Source organism: Orycteropus afer, unplaced genomic scaffold (genome assembly GCF_000298275.1).
Source record: "Orycteropus afer afer isolate SDZICR_OR568_19922 unplaced genomic scaffold, OryAfe1.0 scaffold00125, whole genome shotgun sequence".
Lineage (NCBI taxonomy): Eukaryota > Metazoa > Chordata > Mammalia > Tubulidentata > Orycteropodidae > Orycteropus > Orycteropus afer.
This window is the reverse complement of record NW_006921712.1, coordinates 1,891,153-1,915,739: the sequence shown is the minus strand read 5'-3', so window position 1 is coordinate 1,915,739 and position 24,587 is coordinate 1,891,153. Positions and strand designations below refer to the sequence as shown.

The following is a 24,587-nucleotide window of genomic DNA, read 5'->3' as shown; positions in this document are numbered from 1 at the left end:
ATTGACTCAGTTATTAATAGTGGCTGGCATAGTGCCTAAGACATTTAACTGCTAACCAGAAGGCTGGTGGTTCAAACCCACCAGCCATTCCTCTGAAGGAAGGTTGGGCAATCTACTTCTGTAGTGATACTGCCTCGGAAACCCAAGGAGGGGTCTCTATGACTCAGATACGACGGCAGTGCATTGTGTTGTATTTTAGTGAGGCAATTGTGAGAAACTACTTTCTCTTGCCTAAATACATTTTTGTTTTTTTCAAATTTTCTCAATCACTATGTGTTCTTTAGCTTTTCAAAAATGTATTGTTATTCTTTTTTTAGTTATTAGATTGGAAAAATCAGAACTGCTTTTTTCAAAATTGGCTGGAATAATCCCTGTGACTATCATTAAGAAAGTGGATAAATGTGGCTTGTTCGTTTAATGGAATAGTATAAGCTGCTTAAAGCATTGATTAAATTCTATATGTATCATCAAAAATAATGACAGGTCAATTAAAATAAGTGATGTGCAGGAGCATGTATAGAATATAACATCTATATATGCCCATCTATATTTTCTTTAAATTTACTATTATTTATTTATTATGATTTAGGTGAAAGTTTACAGAAAAAAATTTGTTTTTCATTCGACAGTTGATACACATTTTATTTTATGACACTGATTGTTATCCACATGATGTAACAACTCTCTTATTTCCTCCCTTCTCTGGTTACCCTATCCCTTTGTCCTTCTTTCCTATGCATTCCTACCCTCTGAGCTATCTCCCTGTGCAAATGCTGCCCTTCTGATCTCCCATGGTTGATTGTTCTAAGGAGTGTACCTACCTGATGTGAATGTTGACCTTGTAGGTCTGTCTGTTATTTGTCTGAAAGCCACGGTGGTATTGGTGTTGTTTTGTGCCATCGAGTCCAACCTGACTCATAGTGATCCCTCCTTGGGTTTCCGAGGCAGTATCACTACGGAAGTAGATTGCCCTGTCTTCCTTCCAAGGAGTGGCTGGTGGGTTTGAACTGCCAGCCTTCTGGTTAGCAGTCAAGTGCTTTAGGCACTACTCTACCAGAGCTCCTGAAAGCCATAGTAGTGAGTTCAATTCCAGACCCAAAGGCTGATTAGGAGCCATAGTCTTGGGGGTTTCACCTGTCTCTTATCAGATTAGTAAGGCTTGTCTTTTTTTTTATGATTTTGGGTATTGTTCCACTTTTTTTTCACACTCTACCCAGGATCTCCTATTTTGATCCCTTTCCAAGTGGTTGGAAGTGGTATCTGGGTACTCTCTAGTTCTTCTGGACTCAGGATCATGTAGATTAAGGTCCCGTGGTACACTAATCCCTTGGACTAATTGTTTCCATGCATTTTTTATTTTCTTCATTCTTCTTTGCTCTGGAGGGAGAGAGGTCAATTGTTGCATCTTAGATGATGTGGTAATTAAGGTTGGGTATCAGCTTGGCTGGGCCTGGTTGAGTAACTGGGCAGCTGGATGTAGTTATTCCCCATGATGAGACTGGCAGTAACTCCGTGGTGCAATCTGCTGAGCAGCTGAGTAGCTGGTTTAGCGATGTGGTCTGCTTCCAGCATATAAGAAGCGTTGAGAAACGTCTCTGAGCTTTTTGGCACGCTTGGACCCTGCGTATAGCTGAGTCTTCATTCAGCAGCCTGCCATGTTGTGTGCCGATCTTGGGACTCTTAATGCACTTGAATCAAGTGTCTGCCATGTGCTTTGGTAATACAGGGCTGTGCCTTTTTACTTGTCAACCTTGGGTTTGTCAGCCTCAGCAGCCAGCAGCTACCTGAGTGAAGAAAGCCTCTAGCTTCAGTGGGCTGGGAGCAAGAGACAGAGTTGAAATCCAAGATCGAGGGGCTTTCACCCAGCCCCTAGAGCCTGGCACTTTGAACTAAGAATTCTAGCCTCCAAAACTGTAAGAGAATAAACTATTTGTTCAAACCATCCCATTTGTGCTATTTTATGTTAAAGTGGCACTAGATAACCAAAACAGATGGCCACTTGCAAGCTTTTAAGACCCTTGCTCGTCAGCAGTGTAGGATATAGAACAATGTTTTTTTATAGTATGTTATGCCAGTTGAACTTGATGCCTCCTGTGAGCATGGTCCCAAGCCCACAGACCCAGCAACTCACTCCCTTAAGGTGTTTGGTTATAGCTAAAAAATTATCATAACTTTGTCTCCTGTTAGCTGTATGTGCACATTCTTATAGTACGTAAGAATGCAATGTAGAAATATCATCTGTCAGAGTTATATATTGTCATGGAAATACTCCCTTTTGACTACCCATACTTGACCATTTGGCTACCTGTGTAGCCACCCACAGATTGATGTTTGTTATTATGGATAATGTTAATACTGATTTGTGTATGTAAAAGTATTTACCTTTGTTGTCTATACCTCTTGTGCACCTCTCCATGTCTTGCTATTGTGCTGGTCACTTGTTTTTGTTATATAGCCTTTCCTTTCAGTATGCCAGTTTGAGGCTTGAATTTTTTCTTTAGCTCTTTCAGCTTGAGAAATGCCAGGCGTGTTCTTCCCTGGTAAGATTTTTTTTGTGTGTGTCTCTGGTAAGGTTTATCCCTGAGTATTTTATCTTTTTGGTAGTTATTGTAAATACTATTTTTTTCCTGATTTCCTTTTCAGAGATCTCTGTTATTGTAGACAATTCCAACTGATTCTTGTATGTTGAACTTGTATCCTGCCACTATGCTGAATCTTTTCATTAGTTCCAGTAGCTTTCTTGCTGAGTCTCTGGAATTTTCTTTGTATAGGATCATTTCCTCTGCAAATAGAGATAGTTTTAATTCTTCTTTACCAATTTGGAAGCATTTTATTTCCCTTTCTTGCCTTATTGTCCTGGTTAGGACTTTCAATAAAACATTATATAGAAGTGGTGATAGATGGCATTCTTCTTTGGTTTCCCTTTGCAAGGGGAATGCTTTGAGGCTCTCTCTGTTGAGAATAATGTTGGCTCTTGGTTTTGTGTATATACCCTTTATATGATGAGGGATTTCCCTTCTATTCCTGTTTTGCTAAGAGTTTTTTGGGAGGAATGAGTGTTGGATTATGTCTAATGCTTTTTCTGCATTGATTAGTATGATCATGTGGTTCTTTTCCTTCATTTTACTTATGTGATAGATTATGTTGGTTGTTTTTCTAATGTTAAACCATCCTTGTATACCTGGTATGAATTCCATTTGATCATGATATATAATTTTTTTGATATGTTGTTGGAGTCTATTGGCAAAGATTTTGTTAAAGATGTTTTACGTCTATATTCATGAGGGATATTGGTCTGTAATTTTCCTTCTTAGTGGTGTCTTTGCCAGGTTTTTATATCAGAGTTATTCTTGCTTCATAAAGTGAATTTGAGAATATCCCATCCTTTTCTATGTTCTGGAATAGTTTGAGTGGGAAACATGTCAGCTCTTCTCTAAACGTTTGCTAGAATTCTCTGGGGAAGCTGTCTAAGCCAGGACTTTTGTTGTTGGTAGGTTTTTTTTTTTTCATTATTAGTTTTTTAATGACTTGTTCAGTTTCCTCTTTTGTTGTGGGTCTGTTCACATGTTCTACTTCAGTCTGTTTTAGTTAAGTAGTGTGTTTCTAGAAGTCTGTCCATTTCATCTAGGTTTTCGAATTTGTTGGAGTACACTGCTTCATAGTATCCAAAAAAAAAAAAAAAAAAACCAAAAAAACATGTTGCCATCAAGTGAGATCTGACTCATAGTGACCCCTCCTTGGGTTTCTGAGACAGTATCACTATGGAAGTAGATTGCCCAACCTTCCTTCTGAGGAGTGGCTGGTGAGTTTGAACTGCCAGCCTTCTGGTTAGCAGTCAGATGCCTTATGCACCACACCACCAGAGCTCCTTCTATTCTGATTAGTATCCTTTTCATTTTGGTTGGTTCTGTTATGATGTCATCCATTTCATTTCTTATTTGTGTTATTTGCATCTTCTCCTTCTTTTCATTTCTTAAATTTGCCAGTCTTTTGTCGATTTTATTAATCCTTTCAATGAACTAACTTCTAAACTTGTTGATTCTTTCAATGGTTTTTCTGTTCCATTTATTTCTGCTTAAATCTTTATTACTTCTTTTCTCCTAGTGACTGTAGGCTTTTTTTTTTTTTTTGTCTGCTTTTTCCTAATTATTGGAGATGTTTGGTTAAAGTTGATTTTTTGATGTGTACATTTATTGCTATAAATTGTCCTCTGATCACTGCTTTTGCTGTGTCACAAATATTTTGATATGTTGTATTTTCATTCTTGTTTGATTCAAGAATGTTTTTAATTTCTTCTATTACCCAGTCCACCACTCGTCTATCAGTTTGTCATACTGTGGTGACTTGTATGTTACCATGAGACTAGAGGCTGTGCCACCAGTATTTTAAATACCAGCAGGGCCACCCATGGTGGACAGGTTTCAGTGGAGCTTCCAGACTAAGACAGACTTGGAAGAAGGAAGGGGCTGCCTATTTCTCAAAGAATTGGACAGTGAAAACTATGAATAGCAGTGAAACACTCTCTGATGTGGTACTGGAAAACTTTCTGACTAGCCCTGAAACATTGCCTGCTGTAGGACTGGAAGGTGAGCTCCTCAGGTTGAAAGACACTCAAAATAAGACTGGGAAAGAGCTGCCTCCCCAGAGTAGAGTTGACCTTAATGACATCGATGGACTAAAGCTTTCAGGACCTCCATTTGCTGATGTGGCACAACTCAAAATGTGAAGAAACAGCTGCAAACATCCATTAATAATCAGAACATGGAATCTATGAAGTATGAATCTAAGAAAATTGGACCAAAAAACCAAACTAAAAAGGGGCCAAAAATGAAATGGAATGCATAAAGATCAATATCCCCAGGCATTAGTGAGCTGAAATGTACTGGTTTGGGCCATTTTGAATTGGACATCCATATGATCTATTATGCAGGGAATGCCACATTGAAGAGGAATGGTGTGGCATTCATTGTCACAAAAAAAGGTTTCAAGATCTATCCTGAAGTATGGTGCTGTCATTGATAGGATAATGGGGTTTGCTATGAGTCAGAATCATTACAGTGACAGTGAGTTTGGTTTAGTTAGGGATTTTAATTGGAATTACATGTAATCAATAGCTAAATTTAGGAAGAACTGGCATCTTTATAATATCAGGGTTTTCAATTTATTTGGTATCCTGCACTATAAGTAATAGTTATATTGTATCATATTACCTTAAGTAAATAAATTTTTGCATACGTTTTAATTATCATATTATTTATTTTCTTGTTAGGTATCATGCCAATTGCCTCACATGCATTATTTCATTACATCTTTGAAACAATCCTGTGAGGCAGATACTTACTTCTGTAGATGAAGACTCTGAGGTTTAGGTCAAAAGACTACTTAGCTAGAGGAACTGAGATATGAACCGAGATGTGATTCTATAACTTACATTTAATCTTGTAACTACTATACTATTTTGCCTTCCCAAAATAATGCTTCAGTTTCTGGGTTTATAAACATTAAGCAGTTTAACTAAAGCTATGATATCACTAAGGATCAGTGAGGATTCAATCTTTCATAGTGCAGTGGAAGTTAATCTGGTAATAATGGGTCAGTCATTGATTTATTCAATATTGAATTCCTGTTGTTTGCTAGGCACTGCAAAGTGCTGATTATAGGATTGTGTTGTTGTTATATGCCGTTGAGTCGGCCCCGACTCATAGCGACCCCTCCTTGGGTTTCCGAGGCAGTATCACTATGAAAGTAGGATTGCCCAACCTTCCTTCTGAGTAGTGGCTGGTGGGTTTGAACCACCAGCCTTCTGGTTAGCAGTCAAGTGCTTTTAGCCACTATAACAAAACTCCCTGTCATCATTCAGTTCATATTCTAGTTGGGAACGCAATAAACATGTGAATTAGTAAACAGCTGCAAATTTTGAAAAAAATAAATCTTGCTCAGCCCATGGTAGGGGTACAGCTATTTTTTGAAAATCTGTTAAGAAGAAAATTGTGCTGAGATTGAATAATGGAGGTGTGGAGTTGCCACGGAGGCCTTGTTTAAATTGTGCGAGTACTGAAAAGTTACAGAAGCTGGAACCTAAAGGATGAAAAGGAGCTTGCTGAAGAGACCATTGTAGACATGTATGGGAGCCCTGGTAATGCAATTAAGAACTCAGCTGCTAAATGAAAGGTCAGCAGTTTGGACCCACCATTCGCTCCATGGGACAAAAGACTTGGCGATCTGCTCCTGTAAAGATTGAAGCTTAGGAAACCCTATGGGGCAGTTGTACTCTGTCTTATAGGATTGCTATGAGTCAGATTGATTCGACAGCACACCACAACTGATGTGTTGCAGGTGCAAGTGACGGAGAAAGATAATTCATGAATGATTTCCTGGTTTCTGGGTTGAGCAACTGAGTTGAAAATCTTTCTATATTCCAAGAAAAGGAATATTTTAAGTACATTGAGAGTTGTGTTGCAAATAATAATGGGATAATTTATATTAGAAAGGAATCTTGAACCAGACCAAAATGAAATAAACAACGACTATGGAAAAGAGCCACCTAAATCTTGGAAATAAATATATAATATTGATTAAAAAAAAAAAAAAAAAGTGAGTGTGCGCTGTATGCTCAGTTAACAGAACATTTGTGAATTGAAGGTAGTACTGAAGAATGCTCAGTCAGAATCCAGCATAGAGATTCAAACAGTGTGTGTAGATAAGGAAAGCATGCTTGAGATTTTAGGCAGGTATGATAGATGTGTTGAGAATTTTCCAGAAGAGAGTCTTTAGATTAGAAGTCACTCTAAGTAGTCAACAGGATAAATAAAAGCAAATCTACACTTAAACACAAGGATAGGAAATCATCACAGAGAAGACAGATTGCCTAAGAAGTAATTCTTAGACTAACTGGACTTGGTAGACAACTGTAGAGAACAGAAAACCATGAAATAAAATCTTCCTACATGCTGAGAAAAATTAACTTGATCTAGAACTGTGTTGTCCAATAAGGTAGCCATATCACCTGTGGCTATTTAATTTTAGGAGCTCTGGGGGCGTAGTGCCTAAGGCACTTGAGTGCTAACCAGAAGGCTGGTGGTTCAAACCCACCGGCCACTACTCAGAAGGAAGATGGGGCAATCTACTTCCGTAGTGATACTGTCTTGGAAACCCAAGGAGGGGTCGCTATGAGTTGGTCTGACTCGATGGTACATAACAACAACATAGAAATTTTTATTAATTAAAATTAAAAATTCAGTCCTTTGCATTAGCTATATTTCAAGTGCTCATTAACCACAAATGAAGTTCATAGCTAGTGTATTGAACATGCAGATGTAGAATATTTCCACCATCATAACAAGTTCTATTAAACTACACTAAGCTGAAATTTTACATGAAGTCAAGCTGACATTGAAGAGTAAGGGGACAAATCATTGAGCGAGAGCAAAGAGGAGAAACCCATGAGTTATATTGGGAACAACTGCATAGCTATCTGGAAAGAAAATAAGTTGGAACTTAAATTTACCTCCAAAATTGCAAATCTGGCTAAATTCCAAGAAGAACCAATATTTAAATCTAAAAACAATTAGAACCAGAAAGTTGCCAGAATATACCATGGGGAAGCGTTTCTCTTGGGAAGTTTCATTCACGTACACAAGCGTAAAAGAAAACATTGATATTTATACCTTATGATGTTTTAATTTCTATGTGGCAAAGAAAATCTTAACAAAACTAGAAGACAAATAATAAACTGGGAAAAATGCTGCTGTTGCTAGTCCTGGTGAAAGATTCTTTTTCTTAATATACAAAGAGCTCAAGTATTAATAAGAAAATGATGAGTAGCTCAAAACAGAAACGAGCAAAGGAGAGTAAGAGGCAATTCACAGAAGTACATGTTGTTGTTGTTAAGTGCCATCGAATCATCTCCAACTCATAGCGACCCTATGCACAGCAGAACAAGACACTGCCTGGTCCTGAGCTAGCTCCACAATTCTTGCTACATTTGAGCCCATCGCTGCCGCCACTGTCAGTCCACCTCTTTGAAGGCCTTCCCCTCTTTTGTTGACCCTCCACCTTACCAAGCATGACATCCTTCTCCAGAGAATGGTCCCTTTTGACAACATGACCAAAGTATGTGAGACGAAGTCTGGCCATTCTTGCCTCCAAGGAGCATTCTGGCTGCACCTCCTCCAGGATAGACCTGTTAGCTCTTTTAGCAGTCCACGGTACTTTCAGCATTCTTTGCTAACACCAAAGCTCAAAAGCATAGACCCTTCTTCAGTCTTCCTTATTAATTGTCTAGGTCTCACATGCATATGAGGTGATTGAAAATACCATGGCTTGTGTCAGGCAAACATTAGTCCTCCAGGAGACATCTTTGCCCTTCAGCACTTGAAAGAGGTCCTTTGCAGATGATTTGCCCAGTACTGTACATCGTCTGATATCCTGACTGCTGCTTCCATTGGTGTCGATTGTAGAACCAAGCAATGTGAAGTCTTTGACAGCCTCAATCTCTTCTCCATTTATCATGATGCTGCTTATAGGTCCAGTTATGAGGATTTTTGTTTTCTTTGTATTGAGATGTAGTCCATACTGCAGATTGTATTCTTCAGTCTTCATCAGTAAGTACTTCAAGTCATCCTCACTTTCAGCAAGCAAAGTTGTGTCATCAGCGTTTCGCAGGTTGTTAATGATTCTTCCTCCAATCCTGATGCCACATTCTTCTTCATATAGTCCAGCTTCTCAGATTATTTGCTCAGCATACAGATTGAATAAGTATGGTGAAAGAATACAACACTGACACACTCCCTTCTTGATTTTAAACCATGCAGTGTTGCCTTTTTCTGTTTGAATGATGGCCGCCTGGTCTATGTACAGGTTCCTCATGAGTACAATTAAGTGTTTGTGAATTCCCATTCTTCTCAGTGTTATCCACAATTTGTTATGATCCACACAATCAAATGCTTTTGCATAGTCAATAAAACACAAGTAAACCTCTTTGTGGTGTTCTTTACTTTGAGCCAAGATCCATCTGACATCAGCAATGATATCCCTCATTCCACATCTTCTTCTGAATCCAGCCTGCACATCTGGAAGTTCTCTGTCAGTATACTGCTGCAAACGGTTTTTAATTATCTTCAGTAAGATTTCACTTGCATGTGATATTAATATTGTTGGATAATTTCCACATTGTGTGGGATCACCTTTCTTTGGAATGGGTACAAATATGGATCTCTTCCAGTCAGTTGGCCAGGTAGCTTCCTTCCAAATCTCTTGGCATAACCAAGTCAGTGCCTCCAGTGGGGCATCCGTATGTTGAAACATCTCAATGGGTATTCTGTCAATTCCTGCAATCTTGTTCCTCTCCAATTCCCTCAGTGCAGTATCAACCCCTTCCCTCAATACCATTGGTTATTGACCATATGCCATCTTCTGAAATGGATGAAGATCGACCAGTTCTTTTTGGTACAGTGACTCTGTGTATTCCTTCCATCTTCTTTTGATGCTTCTTGCATCATTCAATATTGTGCCCATAGAATCTTTCAGTATTACAACTCAAGGCTTAATTTTTTTCCTCAGTTCTTTCAGCTTGAGAAATGCTGAGTGTGTTCTTCTCTTTTGGTTTTCTAACCCCAAGTCTTTGCACATTTCACTATAGTAATTGGCTTTGTCTGCTTGAGCTGCTCTTTGAAGTCTTCCATTCAGCTCTTTTATCTTGTCATTTCTTCCATTTGCTTTAGCTACTGTCTGCTCAAGGACAAGTTTCAGAGTCTCTTCTGGCATCCATTTTGGTCTTTTTCATCTTTTTAATGACCTCTTGCTTTCCTCATGGATGATGCTCTTGATGTCGTCCCACAATTATTCTGGTTTTCGGTCATTGATGTTCAGTGTATCAAATCTGTTCTTTAGATGGTCTCTAAATTCAGAAGGGATATATTCAAGATCATATTTTGGCTCTTGTGGACTTGTTTTAATTGTCTTCAACTTCAAATTGAACTTGCATATGAGCAGTTGTTGGTCTGTTCCACAATTAGCTCCTGGCCTGGTTTTGACTGCAGATATTGAGCTTTTCCATCGCCTCTTGCTACAGATTTAGTCGATCTGATTCTTGTGTGTGCTGTCTGGCAAAGTCCACGTGTATAGCCGTCGTTTGTGTTGTTGAATGACTTCCTGGCCCCTAGAACCAGGAAAGGGAGGGACCAGGAGTGGCCTCGGGAACCTCAGGAGTGACAAGATATCCAGGTAAAAAGGGACAGGAGGCAAGGCTAGGCCCCAAGCCCCCTAGAGCCCAGAAAGGGAGGGACCAGGAGTGGCCAGGGACCACAGAATGGCAGGTTTCAGGTAGGAATTAGGTAAGAGGAGGATGCAGGGGTTTCCAAAAGCTAAGGGCGACAAACTTGTCTGTCAGTTTGTCATACCATGAGGCTTGTACATTGTTGTGAGGCTTGAGGCTGTGCCACTGGTGTTTCAGATGCCAGCAGAGTTGCACATGGTGCACATGTTTCAACGTTGAAACTTTAGTCTTACAGACTAAGGCAGACTGGGAAGAAGGAGGAGGCCATCCACTTCTCAAAAATTGGGCAGGGAAAACCTTACGAATAGCAGAGAAACACTGTCTGATATGTTACTGCACAAGTTTATGAATAGCTTAGAAACATTGTCCAACATAATGCAGGAAGACTAGCCCCTTGGGTTGGAAGGCACTCATAGGACTGGGAAAGAGCTGCCTCATTAGAGTAGAACCAACCTTAATGATATGGAAAAAGTAAGTCTTTCAGGACCTCCATGTGCTGACGTGGCACGACTCAAATTGAGGAGAAACAGCTGCAAACATACATTAATAATCGGAACATGGGATGTATGAAGTATGAATCTTGGAAAATTGGAAGTTGTCAAAAATGAAATGGAACACATAAAGATTGATATCCTAGGCATAAGTTTGAGCTGAAATGGACCATTTTTGGCCATTTTAAATCAGACAGCTATGTGATCTACTATGCTGGGAATGACAAATTGAAGAGGAACGGTGTGGCATTCATCATCACAGAGATATTTCAGTATATGCCCTGAAGTACAGTGCTGTCAGTGATAGGATAATATCCATACGCCTACAAGGAAAACCAGTTAATACGACTATTACTCAAATTTATGCACCAACCACCGAAACCAAAGATGAGGAAATTGAAGATTTTTATCAACTTCTGCAGTCTGAAATTGACCGAACATGCAATCAAGATGTGTTGCTTATCACTGGTGATTGGAATGCAAAAGTTGGAAACAAAGAAGAATCACCGGTAGTTGGAAAATTTGGCCTTGATGACAGAAATAATGCTGGAGATGGCATGATAGAATTTTGTAAGACCAACGACTTATGCATTGCAAATACCTTTTTTCAACAACAGAAGTACATACACATGGCTTTAAAAAACAAACAAAAACAATATTCAACTTGTTGCTAATAATAGAAAGATATCAAAAGATATATTGAGATACCTTTTTCATCTGTTAAATGGTCATAGATCAAAACATTTTTTTAACACACTGTCAGGAGCAGGCAATATGCACTCATGCATGCCTAGTTGAAGTATAAATTGGTACATTCTTTATGAAGTGCAGTTGGACAACATACACCAGAGTTATAAATGCATATATCTTGGACCCAGCAATTATACTTCTAGCAATTTTTCCTGTAGATTAACTTACATTTTTGGAAAATGACACGTTCAAGGTTATTCATTATAGCATTACTCAGAATAACAAGATTGGAAAAATCTAAATTTACATTAATAGATTGTTGTTGTTGTTTTGCCATCGAGTCGCCCCAACTCATAGCGACCCCTCCTTGGGTTTTTGAGGCAGTATCACTACAAAAGTAGATTGCCCAACCCTCCTTCTGAGTAGGGACTGGTGGGTTTGAACAACCAACCTTCCGGTTAGCAGTCAATTGCCTTAGGCACTACGCTACCAGAGATCCTAGAAAGAGATGGCCCCAGCCTACCGTGGCGGGAGCGGCGGGTGGGTTTGAACCGCCAGCCTTGCGCTTGGCAGGCGACTGCCTTGGGCCCGAGGCCATCCTCTAGGCACACATTAATAGATTAGTTAAATAAATTATGGTACATTGCCCTTTGGAATCATAGGCACACATAGAAAGGAGTGAGGAACATTCTTTATTATTGGAGTGAACACCAAGATATATCATTAATGAAAAAAGCAAGAGGCACTATTTGCTACTGGATTCATTAAAAAAAATAAAAGAATATATGTATATTTGTTTCTGTATACACAAATAGTTCTGGAAGAGTACACACACACACATACACAATGATAACATTAATTATCTCCTGGAAGGGGAGCTGCGTAACTGGTGAACAGAGGTAAGAGGAAGATTTTTCACTGTGTATGCTTTTGTACTCCTGGAGCTATATAATAGTACCTATTAAGTAAATAAATAAATGCAGTCTTTAAAAAGAAGCCAAATAAATATATTTTCTTAACCTACAAAGCATTACCACCTACAGACTCTGACTGAAAGCATGATGTATTCTAGCAGAAACAAAAGTGAACCTAGAGAGGAAGCATGTGGTATTGGAAACAGCAGGGAGTCCAAAAATTAGTTTAAAAAACTGGTCATTATTGACTATAATAAGAAATATTTACATATGTTTAGCAAAACTTGGAAGTTATTGTGACCTTGACAAGAGAGACTAATTGGATTGGCTCAAAAGTAGAAGAGTAGAAGAATTGGGAATTATAATTACAGGTAGCTTTGCTGGGAAAAGATGCATTATTGATTAGGTGGTAGATAAGGGAAAGGGGGAGCAAAAACATTTTTTTAAGATTAGAGTTATAATAGCATGGTTGTATGCTAATAAGAATGATAAGATAGAGATGAAAAATTGATAATGTGAGAGAAAAGGAAGAAAAAATTGCCAGAGCCTTGTCTTTGACTAGGTGAAATAGGATGGGATCCTAGCACAAGAGTGATGGAATTGGCCATGGCTGGTCTATAAGGTTAGAGGGAAGATAATATCTGATGATGATTCTAGTTATAGTAGAGGTGGTGACAGAAGCCTGTGAAACTGTAGTCTGATTTTGTTTATTCATAGGGAAATGGGAAGAAAAGTCCTATGCCACCAGAGCTCCTTTTAGAAGAGAGAGGAGGAGGTATAATATCATTGTTGGGGGAGAGAGCCTGCAATGTTACGATGTTCAGGCAGCGCCAAGTACCCATTTGAGATGAATGGCTCTGCATTTGAAGTGAGAGCAATCAAGGTGGTTGTATGTTTCTCCACAACCATTCAGCTGTTCAGGAACAGCCCAGAGGAAGTAGAAAGTTCAGTATAACCTGGTTGGGACTTTGCCAGGCAAATTTAACAAAGGAGGAGAAAGAGAGAAGGGAGCTATAACAACAAAAAAATCACGAACCTGTTGACAATGCATTGATTCTGACTTAGAGCAACTCTTTAGGACAAGGTAGAACTGTCCCAAAGGGGTTCCACGGCTATCATTACAGAAGGAAAGTACCTTATCTTTGTCTTATGAAGCGGCTGGTAGGTTCTTCTAACCTTTTGCTTAGCAGCCAAATGCTTTGACCAGTAAACCACCAAAGCTCTAGGTTGTTGTTAGGTGTTGGGGAGTTGGCTGTGACTCAGAGACCCTGTGTACAACAACGAAATACTGCCCAGTCCTGTGCCATCCTCACAATTCTTGTTATGCATGAGCTCATCATTGCAGCCACTTTGTCAGTCCATCTTTTTGAGGGTTTTCCCCTTTTTTGCTGAGCCTCTACTTTACCAAACATGATAAGCTTCTCCAAGGAATGGTTCCTTCTGGCAACGTGACCAAAGTAGGTAAGATGAAATCTGGCCATTCTCTCCCCTAAGGAGCATTCCAGCTGCACTTATTCCAGGACAGATTTGTTTCTTCTGTAAGTCCATGGTATTTTCAATATTCTTCACCAGTGCCACAATTCAAAGTCATCAATTCTTCTTTGATCTTCCTTGTTCATTGTCCATCTTTCACATGCATGGGTGATTTAATATACCATGGCTTTGATTAGGCTCACCTTAGTCTTCAAAGTGACATCTTTGTTCTTTAACACTTTAAAGAGGTCTTTTGCAGCAGATTTGCTCAGTGCAAATACAACCTCTGATTTCTAGACTGATACTTCCATGGGTGTTGATTGTGGATCCTAGTAAAATGAAATCCCTGACACCTACAGTCTCTACAGGTGTATGCAAATGAGTGATTAAAATGAAGAACTCCAAAATTAAAGCTGAGAAAGAAGAAGGAAGCTGTCAGGTATAAAGACAGTGAAAAGGTGGTCAGATCAGTGGGTTGTAGTTCTAAATGAGGTTGAACAAGTAAATCAAGCTTGAATGACCATATCTTAGAAAAAAAAATTCCAATACCAGAAATTTAGTGAAAATTCAGAACTATATATTTAAACAAATCAACCAACTAGAGCTAATTACTCTCATTTACTTAGGAATTTCAAGCATTGATGGTTTTCCTCTATATTTTTCTAGATGTAAGAAGGTAGAATTTCAGTGTGTCATCTCTATATCTCAAACTGTTACGCTGGGAGATTAGATGTCCCAGGGGAACTCTGCTCTCATTTAGCTTTCCAGACTAATGTTGTGCTCTGTAGGTGTCAAGTAAGAAGAAAACCATATGGAATATCATATGGCTAGTGGCTGTTTAAGAAAGTATAATTGATCTTCTCTTTGCCTACCACCTGAGCAATGAATATAATGTCTGACTTGTAAAAAGGGTAAGTGTCATCACAGTGAACCATATTTTACTCAGAAGAATAAAAAATCAGAACTGGAGACTTTTATTTGATCACCTTAATTTACAGATAAGTAAATTGAAGCCCCAGGGAATACTGTGTCTTGCTTAAAATCCTTCATTATAAAACTATTGTTATTCATAGTTTAAAAGCCCAGCCTTTAAAGTCACTCTGTGGTTTCTTAACATATGAGGATTGTGTCCTTAGCATATTAGATTGTTAATTTTTTCAGATATATCATTATTTTTTTTTCATTGTGTGAGTCATCGCATGTTTCACTTCCATGATACCTCCTGTATTCATCCTGATAATTAAATGAACAATGACATTTCTAAGTTCTATTTAACTTTCTTATTAAGAAAGATTTAGGTGATTAAAAGCTTCTAAAATTATTCTGTGAAAAATGATCAAATGTTGATGTTATCCAGAAGGGGATGGTGTACTTAGAAGGATGTCTCCATTCTGCCCTTGACTCTAGCAGGGGAAGACATAGTAATTAATCAACTTAGTGAATCAAATTAACTTAAGAACTAGAATTCTTGTATCTTAGCTTCAAGAAAGTGAAATATGTTGATGGCAGAGCAATTGAAAGTGTTTCAAGGTTTCTGCATTTAAATGTCTTAAAATGTTCTAGTAGATGTATTAGTGCTTTGTGCAATATTTATCATTATGATTGTTTTTAAAATCAAATATTCATTTTTATGTGAAAGACTAATTGGAATATTCTTTTGTGTTTGTTATGCATAAGAGAGTCACTTTTTCATATTTTATATGAAAATATAGAGGTTTAGAAGATTGGTATTACCCAGTGTTAAAAAGGGAGCTCTGGTAGCATAGTGCCTAAGGTACTTGACTGCTAACCAGAAGGCTGGTGCTTCAAACTCACTAGCCACTCCTCAGAAGGAAGATGAGGCAATCTACTTCTGTAGTGATACTGCCTCGGCAAGCCAAGGAGGGGTCGCTATGAGTCAGGTCTGACTCGACAGCACATAACAACAACAACAACAAATGTTAAAAAGAATATAGGAGAAATCAGCCCTCTTAAAGTTATCTTTCTAGATGGTATATTCTCAAAAGCCAGCAAAAGGTACATATCTTCAAAACAAAGATTCCATTTCTCTGAATTTATGCTGAGGAACAAAATGGCCAAGCATGTAAAATTATGTAACAAGGATGGTCATAGAAACTGTTTGTAAAGGAAAAAATTCAAAAACTACCTCCATGTACAGTATTTATGAGAGTCATAAATTATGACAAAATTGTAATTCACCCATAACATGGAATATTATATAACCTTTAAAATAGTATGTGGATTTATATCTTACTCTGTTGGTTTAGTATATTATATTCCCTTTTAAATATATTCCACATTACACAGAAATGTATAGTATGTATATAAATGTATACTAATAAAATATGTGTATGATTCTATTGCAGGGTATGTGTGTGTGTGTGTGTGCACCTGCATGTGTCTGTGTGTGGACAATGTATACATGTTGTTAGTATATATGGAGAAGATTCCAGAAGACTGTGCACTAAATATTAAGAGATTTATGTTGTGATAATGAAGAGTATGTTTATATGGGGTATTTTTATTTTCTGCTTTCTACTCATGAATTAGATATTCTTTTATATTATATTATAAAAATTAAGAATTTACATAAATAAGTAACTTAACATGGATTTAAATAATTACAAGTCATTTGTTCTTCCTTGGTAGATATATTGGTGACTTGATCTCCTGGCAAAATACTTGGGTTATTAAAATCAGTATTTAAAACAGTGGTTAGGTTTTGCTGAGTTATTTGATTTCATATCTTCAGTGATTTTAATTGGAGAAATTGTATCAGGGCAAATAAACACTTGATTGCATTATATAATGTTTACAAGTCCATATTATTATTATTTTTTCCCTTTGCAGATGGTGACGCTAAGATCCAGTCTGAAAGACGACTGTATACAGTAAGTCTGCCTCCTGTGGGATATATTCCAGATTTGCCAGAGTTGAACATTCGCGTGGATTCTGAGAACTCTTCCAGCAATGATGACAGAGAAGGTAAAAATGTGGTCCTCTGGGGATAGAGAGGAAATGTTAACATCTTTGAAGATAAAGCACAACTTTTAAAATTTTCATTGTTATAAATTTATCATTAGAGGAGTATGGGTAAGCATATCATTGTATAATCACACAATGGACTGTTACATATTTTAAAGTTGTTTTAAAAGATTGTAAAAAAATTAGAATAATAGGAAAAAATACTTAGAATGGGGGATATAAAGTTGGATTATGATTATAGTTTTATTTGTTACGGTGATTGAAGAAATCTGAAATTAAATAGATCATAATGTTAATAGTACTTGTCTTGGTTTAGTAGAATATTTATTTCCCAAAATTTTCAAACTCTCTGAGGTAGTATAACATTTTTATAATCATGGAAATAACTCATTCTGTATCTTTTTTGGGAAAAAATTAAATTATTAGACTTGCTTTTGTTGTTGAATGTCTTATGAATGAGGAAAATAAGGCAGAGGAGCAAAGAGATGCTCAGTACAATTAAAATTTATTATGGAAGATGTAAATGCTGATGTTGCACATTAAATTTTTAGCTTGAAAACTGAGGTGGGTCTGCAAGAAAAAAAATCCATTGACCCATGTCACTTTAGTTTTGTGTATTTCACTGTACATAAATTACACTTAAGTAAAATATATTTTAAAAAAAAAGCATGGAATACTCCCAAATTCATTTTATGAAGCAAGCAAAAAAAAAAAAAAGAAAGAAAGAAAGAAAAAGAAAAGTGAGGTGGTTGTTTTTCCCTTGAAGTTGATCATTTGAAATACTTCTTTAAGAGGTATTTAGAATTTTTAAATAAAAATTTTACCAAGATGATATTTAGCAATTATAAACCATGAAACTATAGACTATAGGCTTTAATTGAATTGAATATCTATAGAATGTGGTTTTCTAGTACATTGATCTTTCTGCCTTTCTAAAGAAAGGATCAGAAACCATAAAACCCAAAAAAGGTTGTTAAGGAGAAAGGTTGTCAAACCCAGTTGAAATACAATTATTACATAAATTAATTATTTAGTAGTTGTTATGTGCCATCAAGTTGGACCCGACTTATAGTGACCCCTCTTTGGGTTTCTGAGGCTGTATCACTACAGAAGTACCTTGCCCAACCTTCCTTCCAAGGAGTGGGTGGTGGCTTTGAACAGCAGTCAAGTACCTCAAGCACTACGCTACCAGAGCTCCTAATTATTTAGTTAGAACATTTAATTATGTTCTTTTGCAGGTAAAATTATTTTGGTGAATATGATTCATCATATACTTAATATGTTCAGTAAGAAAATATGTTGGACTCATTCACGTGCTATTGTATACAGTTAGCTCTGTTGATAATGTCAATGAGGAAAGGTCTGTGTAGGAATCCTAGTTGAGAAAACTTCACTTTGTCCCTCCATGACCAAATACCACTTCCCAAAATGGTTATATCAAGGACTAAGCTAAAGTGAGCTTTGGTAGTGTAGTGCCTAAGGCATCTGACTGCTAACCAGAAGGCTGGCAGTTGAAACCCAGCAGCCACTCCTTAGAAGGAAGGTTGGCCAATCTATTTCCATAGTGATACTGCCTCAGAAACCCAAGGAGGGGTCTCTATGAGTTGGATCTGACTCCACAGCAGTGTGTTTGGTTTCTTTTGGAAGCTAAAGTGATGTCATTATAAGAAATGGAAAGGTATTTGTGGAAATAGACAGATATTTCTCTTACAAACAGCAATCTCTGGAAGGTGTATACTCAATTCCCTACATTGGTCTCTTTTTCCTTATTCTGTTTCTCCCAGTGCTAAAGCGGGGTGAGAGAACAGGAGGGGCCCTGGTACCAGCTGCTACTCCTAATAGTTGTAGATTGGGTAGATCAAAGCCTGATTTCTCTCAAAACAAACAAGCCAACAAAACCTCCAAAGACTACATAGTTAAAGAAAAGGGGAATTAAGTAAGATTAGCATTCATTTGATTTAAATTGCTTTGATAACCTGTTTTAACTTATACAGTAAGTTGGATTATAACTTTTATTATGTTACATTTTTATTAGTTATTTCTTAGGTAAAAAAATTCCTATTAATTTATTATTCCCGGGAGCTCTGGTGGCGTAGTGCCTAAGGCATTTGACTGCTGATCAGAGGGCTGGCAGTTTAAACCCAATAGCCACTCCTCGGAAGAAAGACTGGGCAATCTATTTGCATAGAGATACCACCTCAAAAACCCAAGCAGGGGTCACTATGAGTCAGAATCAACTGGATGGCTGTGAGTTTTTTTCATTTTTTTTTTGGTTTACATCATAGCAGTAAATGTTGAGAGAAATTTAAATGCGTTATTTTCTTTTCCCAGAGGCAAGTGTTTAGGGAAGAAGGTGATAGAAACATTGGGTGATGGTAGCTGCAACTGGGTAGGTTGACCAGTCCTATTTTCCTTCAAAGGAGAAAGAAGATAAAATAAGGAAATTGTTTTAGGATCAACTAATGAACTTGAGGGAGCTCTGGTAGTGTAGTGGCTAAGGCACTTGACTGCTAACCAGAAGGCTGGCGGTTCAAACCCACCAAACCACTCCTCGGAAGGAAGATGGGCAATCTACTTCCATAGTGATACTGCCTCGGAAACCCAAGAAGGGGTCGCTATGAGTCGGGTCTGACTCGAAGGCACATAACAACAACAATGAACTTGAAGATTACACCAGTAGGGGCCAAGGCATTCCCTGTTACTTAATACAGTAAGATTTGTATGTTTTTGATCCATTCTGACTTCTTAAGCCTTGTTCTATCAACTCTGACTGGTAAGGTTTCATTAACCTTCAATCTGAATTCAAATTCCTCATCTACTAACTTCCAGTTATGAACTCCATGTTGATTTATCCATGATGATTCTGGCACTGTTCGTAGATTATCATTCTGCAGTACGCTTAGTTTGGAGTATGGCATTCTATCTTCTCATTGCTAGACCATTCTACATCAGTCAGTGACTAAATGGCTTATCTCTGATTTTCAGAAGCAGATCCTTCAAGAGGCTCTTTTAATTTAATTGAGTAAGTTAAAGCTAACCTAAACATTAACCCAGTTTTTTAGAAGAACTATGAATAACTTCTTAATCAAACTCAAGAAGGTAGTATCTTTAAATTTTAAACACTTCTGACTTTACCTCCACTTTTTTTGTTTTAAATTATCTGTTCACTATTAAACCTCATGGGGTGGGCCCTGTTTGAAATGATAAATTTAGGGAAAAAATGTATAATTAATCATACACTGATCACATGAACTTCCTACATTTGTTCTCTGAAATGAAGGAATGTACTGATAAATCAACATTACATTCAGGTTGATGGTGATTGGGGTCAGTTTGCAATTTGTACTACTAGCGCCTGTTGCATTTCTATGGGACCACTTTTCCTTGTTTCCCTATGACCACCCTACAAATCTCCATGCTTTGTGGATGTAGGGGTGAGGGAGCACTGCTGTTCTGATCTTGAAGTAAGAAGTGACAGTTCATAAGTCTACATGACCTCTCCTGTCCCTTTCTGATTGCTTCTATGAAAGCAATACATAAAAGGAATCAAAAGAATAAGAGAGAAAGATATTTTAAATTCTTTCAGTTGCAATTTTAAGCAAAGAGAACAGGAGAACTAAAAGGGAAAAAGTTGAATTATTACTATTTTCTCTTTGAATGCCTAGGACCAGTAAATCAATTAAATAGAAATTTCTAGGAAACTGCAGGAAAAAAGTACTGATTAAATTTTTGCCTTTACTGGAAGGAAGGTTGGGCAATCCTACTTCCGTAGTGATACTGCCTCGGAAACCCAAGGAGGGGTCGCTATGAGTCAGGGCCGCCTCGACGGCACATAACAACAATAACAACCATTGAATAGGAGCTCTGGTAGCATAGTAACTAAGGCACTTGACGGCTAACCAGAAGGCTGGCGGTTCAAACCCACCAGCCACTCCTCGGAAGGAAGGTTGGGCAATCTACTTCTGTAATGTTACCGCCTTGGAAACCCAAGGAGGGGTCGCTATGAGTCGGGGCCGACTCGACGGCACATAACAACGACAGCCATTGAATAGTAGTCACTATACTAGCTGCTTTATATACATTTTCATTTAAGCTTCAGGACAGGCCTGTTACATAATCATGAGCCTCTTTATGACTAAACAAACCAAGACTTAGAGCAACTACTAATTTGCCTCAAATCATCCAAATAGTAGGTGGCAGATAGACTATCTAAACCAAAGTTTGTATTCCTTATGTTTATTCAGTGTCCGTTGAGACCCAGCTTCTCTGTTACCTCCAAGAAACCTTATATAAACCCCCTAGTCAAGGTCAGGCATGCCTCTTGCATGCATTGCCAGAACTAGCACTTACTGTAAGTATCTGTTTTCTTATCCATCTGCCCTAAACTCTTTGTCCTTTGTACCTGGCACAGTGCCTTGTAAAAAATAAAAATTTAATGTTTGTAAACTATGCCAATTAGTTTATTTCAGGACCTGAGTACATTTGTTATGAAGATAAGCGTATTACCTAGAAATCAGGACAGATTTGAAGGAAATCAGGTGATTAACCTAAATATCATTCATTTTTTCCACACTCTATCTGTCCTGTCTTTGTTTCCTTCTTTGAGTAATCAGTCTCTCTGGAATGGAATCTCCAAATACAACAACAACAGACTATGAATTCATTAGGCTTAAATTTTGTTAGGAATGGATAGGAAGTAATTGTAGGAAAATAAGATAACATTGTTAAACTTAAATTTCAATCTTATATGACTTAATAATAGACTTTTTATTCTAGAACCTCTCTCTACTTCTGTTTGATTGATTTAAATAACTTGGCATAGCTGTATATAAAAATATATCCTCCTTCCTGCCTTAGAAATTGCTAGTATTTCCCTTTGTGTTGTTGATATTATGTTGCATGTTGTTCTAAAGAAGCCAGTAAACCTTTGGCCTGTTACTGATAATGACAACTGGATATATATTGTGCCAAAAGAAAATCATCCATTTTTGCAGACGTTCAGTGGAAAATGCTAAACAACCTTTTTTAGCATGTTACTTCATTTATCTGGCAGGAGTAATTTTTTGCTCACTATCTTGGCACATCTATGAGGATTCTGCCCTATGTGAAATTGTGTAATCTAATGTAACGGAAGGTTGGGCTATCTACTTCCGTAGTGATACTGCCTTGGAAACCCAAGGAGGGGTCACTATGAGTCGGATCTGACTCGACGACACATAACACACACACACACACACACATAATGTAGTAGTATTAATATTCCTCTGTGGAAGTTAGGATAATAAGTAATGTTTGTCCTCAAAACCAAATCACAGTTATCTTTTGCCTGGATTGTGTTACAAGACTCTGGGAGTTCAGTTGACAAGTAGTTGAAATACTTAACAGATACAGAACTGTTGATTAGAAAATCTTAGACTTCCTACAGATACCTAATGCTTGTCCTTGAGCAGCTGGACAAGAAACAAATCGAATCATTTAACTTTTAGAAGGAAGTATATATAGCATCCGCAACATGCCTCTTTTTCTTAGTTTTTTAAATACTATATAATGACAAAGAATGTACATGTTAGCTTTCTATCAAGCTCTTGCCAAAAGTCCACCTGGGGTGTGCTCAAGAGGTGTGGGGAAAGAAAACTGATATTTGAGGGTTATCTTAGTTTCCTAGGGCTTTGGTAACAAAATGCCATGATCTGGGTAGCTTATAAGAACAGAAATATATTGGTTCATGGTTCTGGAAGTTAGGAGTCAGAATTCCAGATATCAGCCATCTTGATTCCTTCTGAAGACTCTGAAAGAAACACTGTTCCATGCCTCTCTCCTAATTGTTATTGGCTCCTGACAATCCTGTGCATTCCTCGATTTGTAGATACATCTTCCTGTGACCACATTTCTTCTACATGTCTCTCTGTGTCTGTTCTCTTACATAAGGATGGCATTAGGACTATTCCCAAATTACGTCATGTTAACTGATAACATCTTCGAAGATTATTTTAACCATTTTAAGTGTACAGTTCGGTGGCATTAACTATGTTCACATGTTGTGCAGTTATTGTTCTTGAGAGCTGTCAAGTTGATTTTGACTCATAGCGACCCCATGTGACAGTGTAGAACTGCCCTATAGGGTTTTCTTGTAATCTTTATGAAAGCAGAGCCAGTTCTTTCTCTGGCAGAGCCACTGCATGGTTCAGACCGCCAACATTTTTTGTTAACAACTTAACCATTGGGCCATCAGATCTCCTTACCACCATGTATTTCTGAAACTTTCTTTAATCACTCCAAATGGAAATTCTGACCCATTAAGCAATAACTCTTCCTTCTCTCCTCCTCCTAATTTCTGAGAAACTCTAATGTCCTTTCTGTCTGTGAAATTGCCTATTCTACTTAGCTTAATGTTTTCAAAGCGCATCCCTGTTGTAACATATATTTTGTTCCTTTGTATCGAAATACTGTATTATACATATATATATATGTATATATATATATACACACACACACATACATACATACCACATTTTCTTTATCCACTTATCTGTTGACGGATCCTTGGGTTGTTTCCACCTTTTGGCTATTGTGAGTAGCGCTGTAATGAATTGAACTTGATCTTCAAGAATGGAATAGGTCAGCAAGTGCAAGTTGTTGTTAGATGCCAGTGAGTTGATTTGTACTCATACTGACCCCATGTACAACAGAATGAAAAACTGCCTGGTCCCATGCCATCCACACAATCCTTATTGTGCTTGAGGCTATAGTTGCAACCATTGTGTCAGTCTATCTCATTGAGGATCTTGCCCCTTTTCTCTGACTCTGTACTTTACCAAGCATGATATCTTTCTTCAGGAACTGGTCCTTTCTCACAACATGACCAAAGTAGGTGAGACGAAGTCTGGGCATTCTCACTTGAAAGGAACATTCTGGCTGCACTTCTTCCAGGATAGATTTGTTTGTTCTTCTGGCGGTCCATGGTACTTTCAGTATTCTTCACTGACATCAAATTCAAAAGCATCAATTCTTTTTCATTCTTCCTTATTCATTGTCCAGCTTTCACATGCATATGAGGAGATTGAAAATACTATGGCTTAGGATAGGTGCACCTTAGTTTTCAAAGTGACATCTTTGCTTTTCAGCATTTTAAAGAGGTCTTTTGCAGCAGATCTGCCCAGTGCAATACATCTGATTTCTTGACTGCTGCTTCCATGAGTGTTGATTGTGGATCCAAGTAAAATGAAATCTGTGGCAACTTCAGTTCTTTTCTCCATTTATCATAATGTTGCTTTTTGGTTCAGTTCTTAGAATTTTTGTTTCCTTTATGTTGAGGTGTAATCCATAGGGAAGACTGTAGTCTTTGATCTTCATCAGTAAGTACCTCAAGTCATCATCACTTTCAGCAAGCAAGATTGTGTCATCTGCATATCTCAGGTTGTTAATAAGTCTTCCTACAATCCTGATGCCGCATTCTTCTTCATACTCCAATTTCTCCAATTATTTGCTCAGCATATGGATTGAATAAGTATGGTGAAAGGATACAGCCCTGATGCACGCCCTTCCTGATTTTAAACCATGCAGTATCCCCTTGTTCTGTTTGACTGATAGCCACCTGGTCTATGTATAACTTCCTCATGAGCACATTTATGTGTTCTGGAATTCCCATACTTCTCAGTGTTACCCATAATTTGATATGATCCATGCTATTGAATGCCTTTGCATAGTCAATAAGACAAAGATAAACATCTTTGCTTTCAGCCAAGATCCACCTGACAT

At 37.8% G+C, this 24,587-nt stretch overlaps 1 protein-coding gene across 1 annotated transcript in view; it reads left to right on the top strand.

Annotated features, from left to right (window-relative positions):
* ERICH1 (glutamate rich 1) overlaps positions 1–24,587 on the top strand; it is a 154,959-nt gene that overhangs the window by 51,345 nt on the left and 79,027 nt on the right. The window contains exon 4 of the mRNA XM_007944433.1: positions 16,695–16,829. Within this exon, the coding sequence (XP_007942624.1) occupies positions 16,695–16,829 (135 nt within the window). The remainder of the gene's footprint in view (positions 1–16,694; positions 16,830–24,587) is intronic.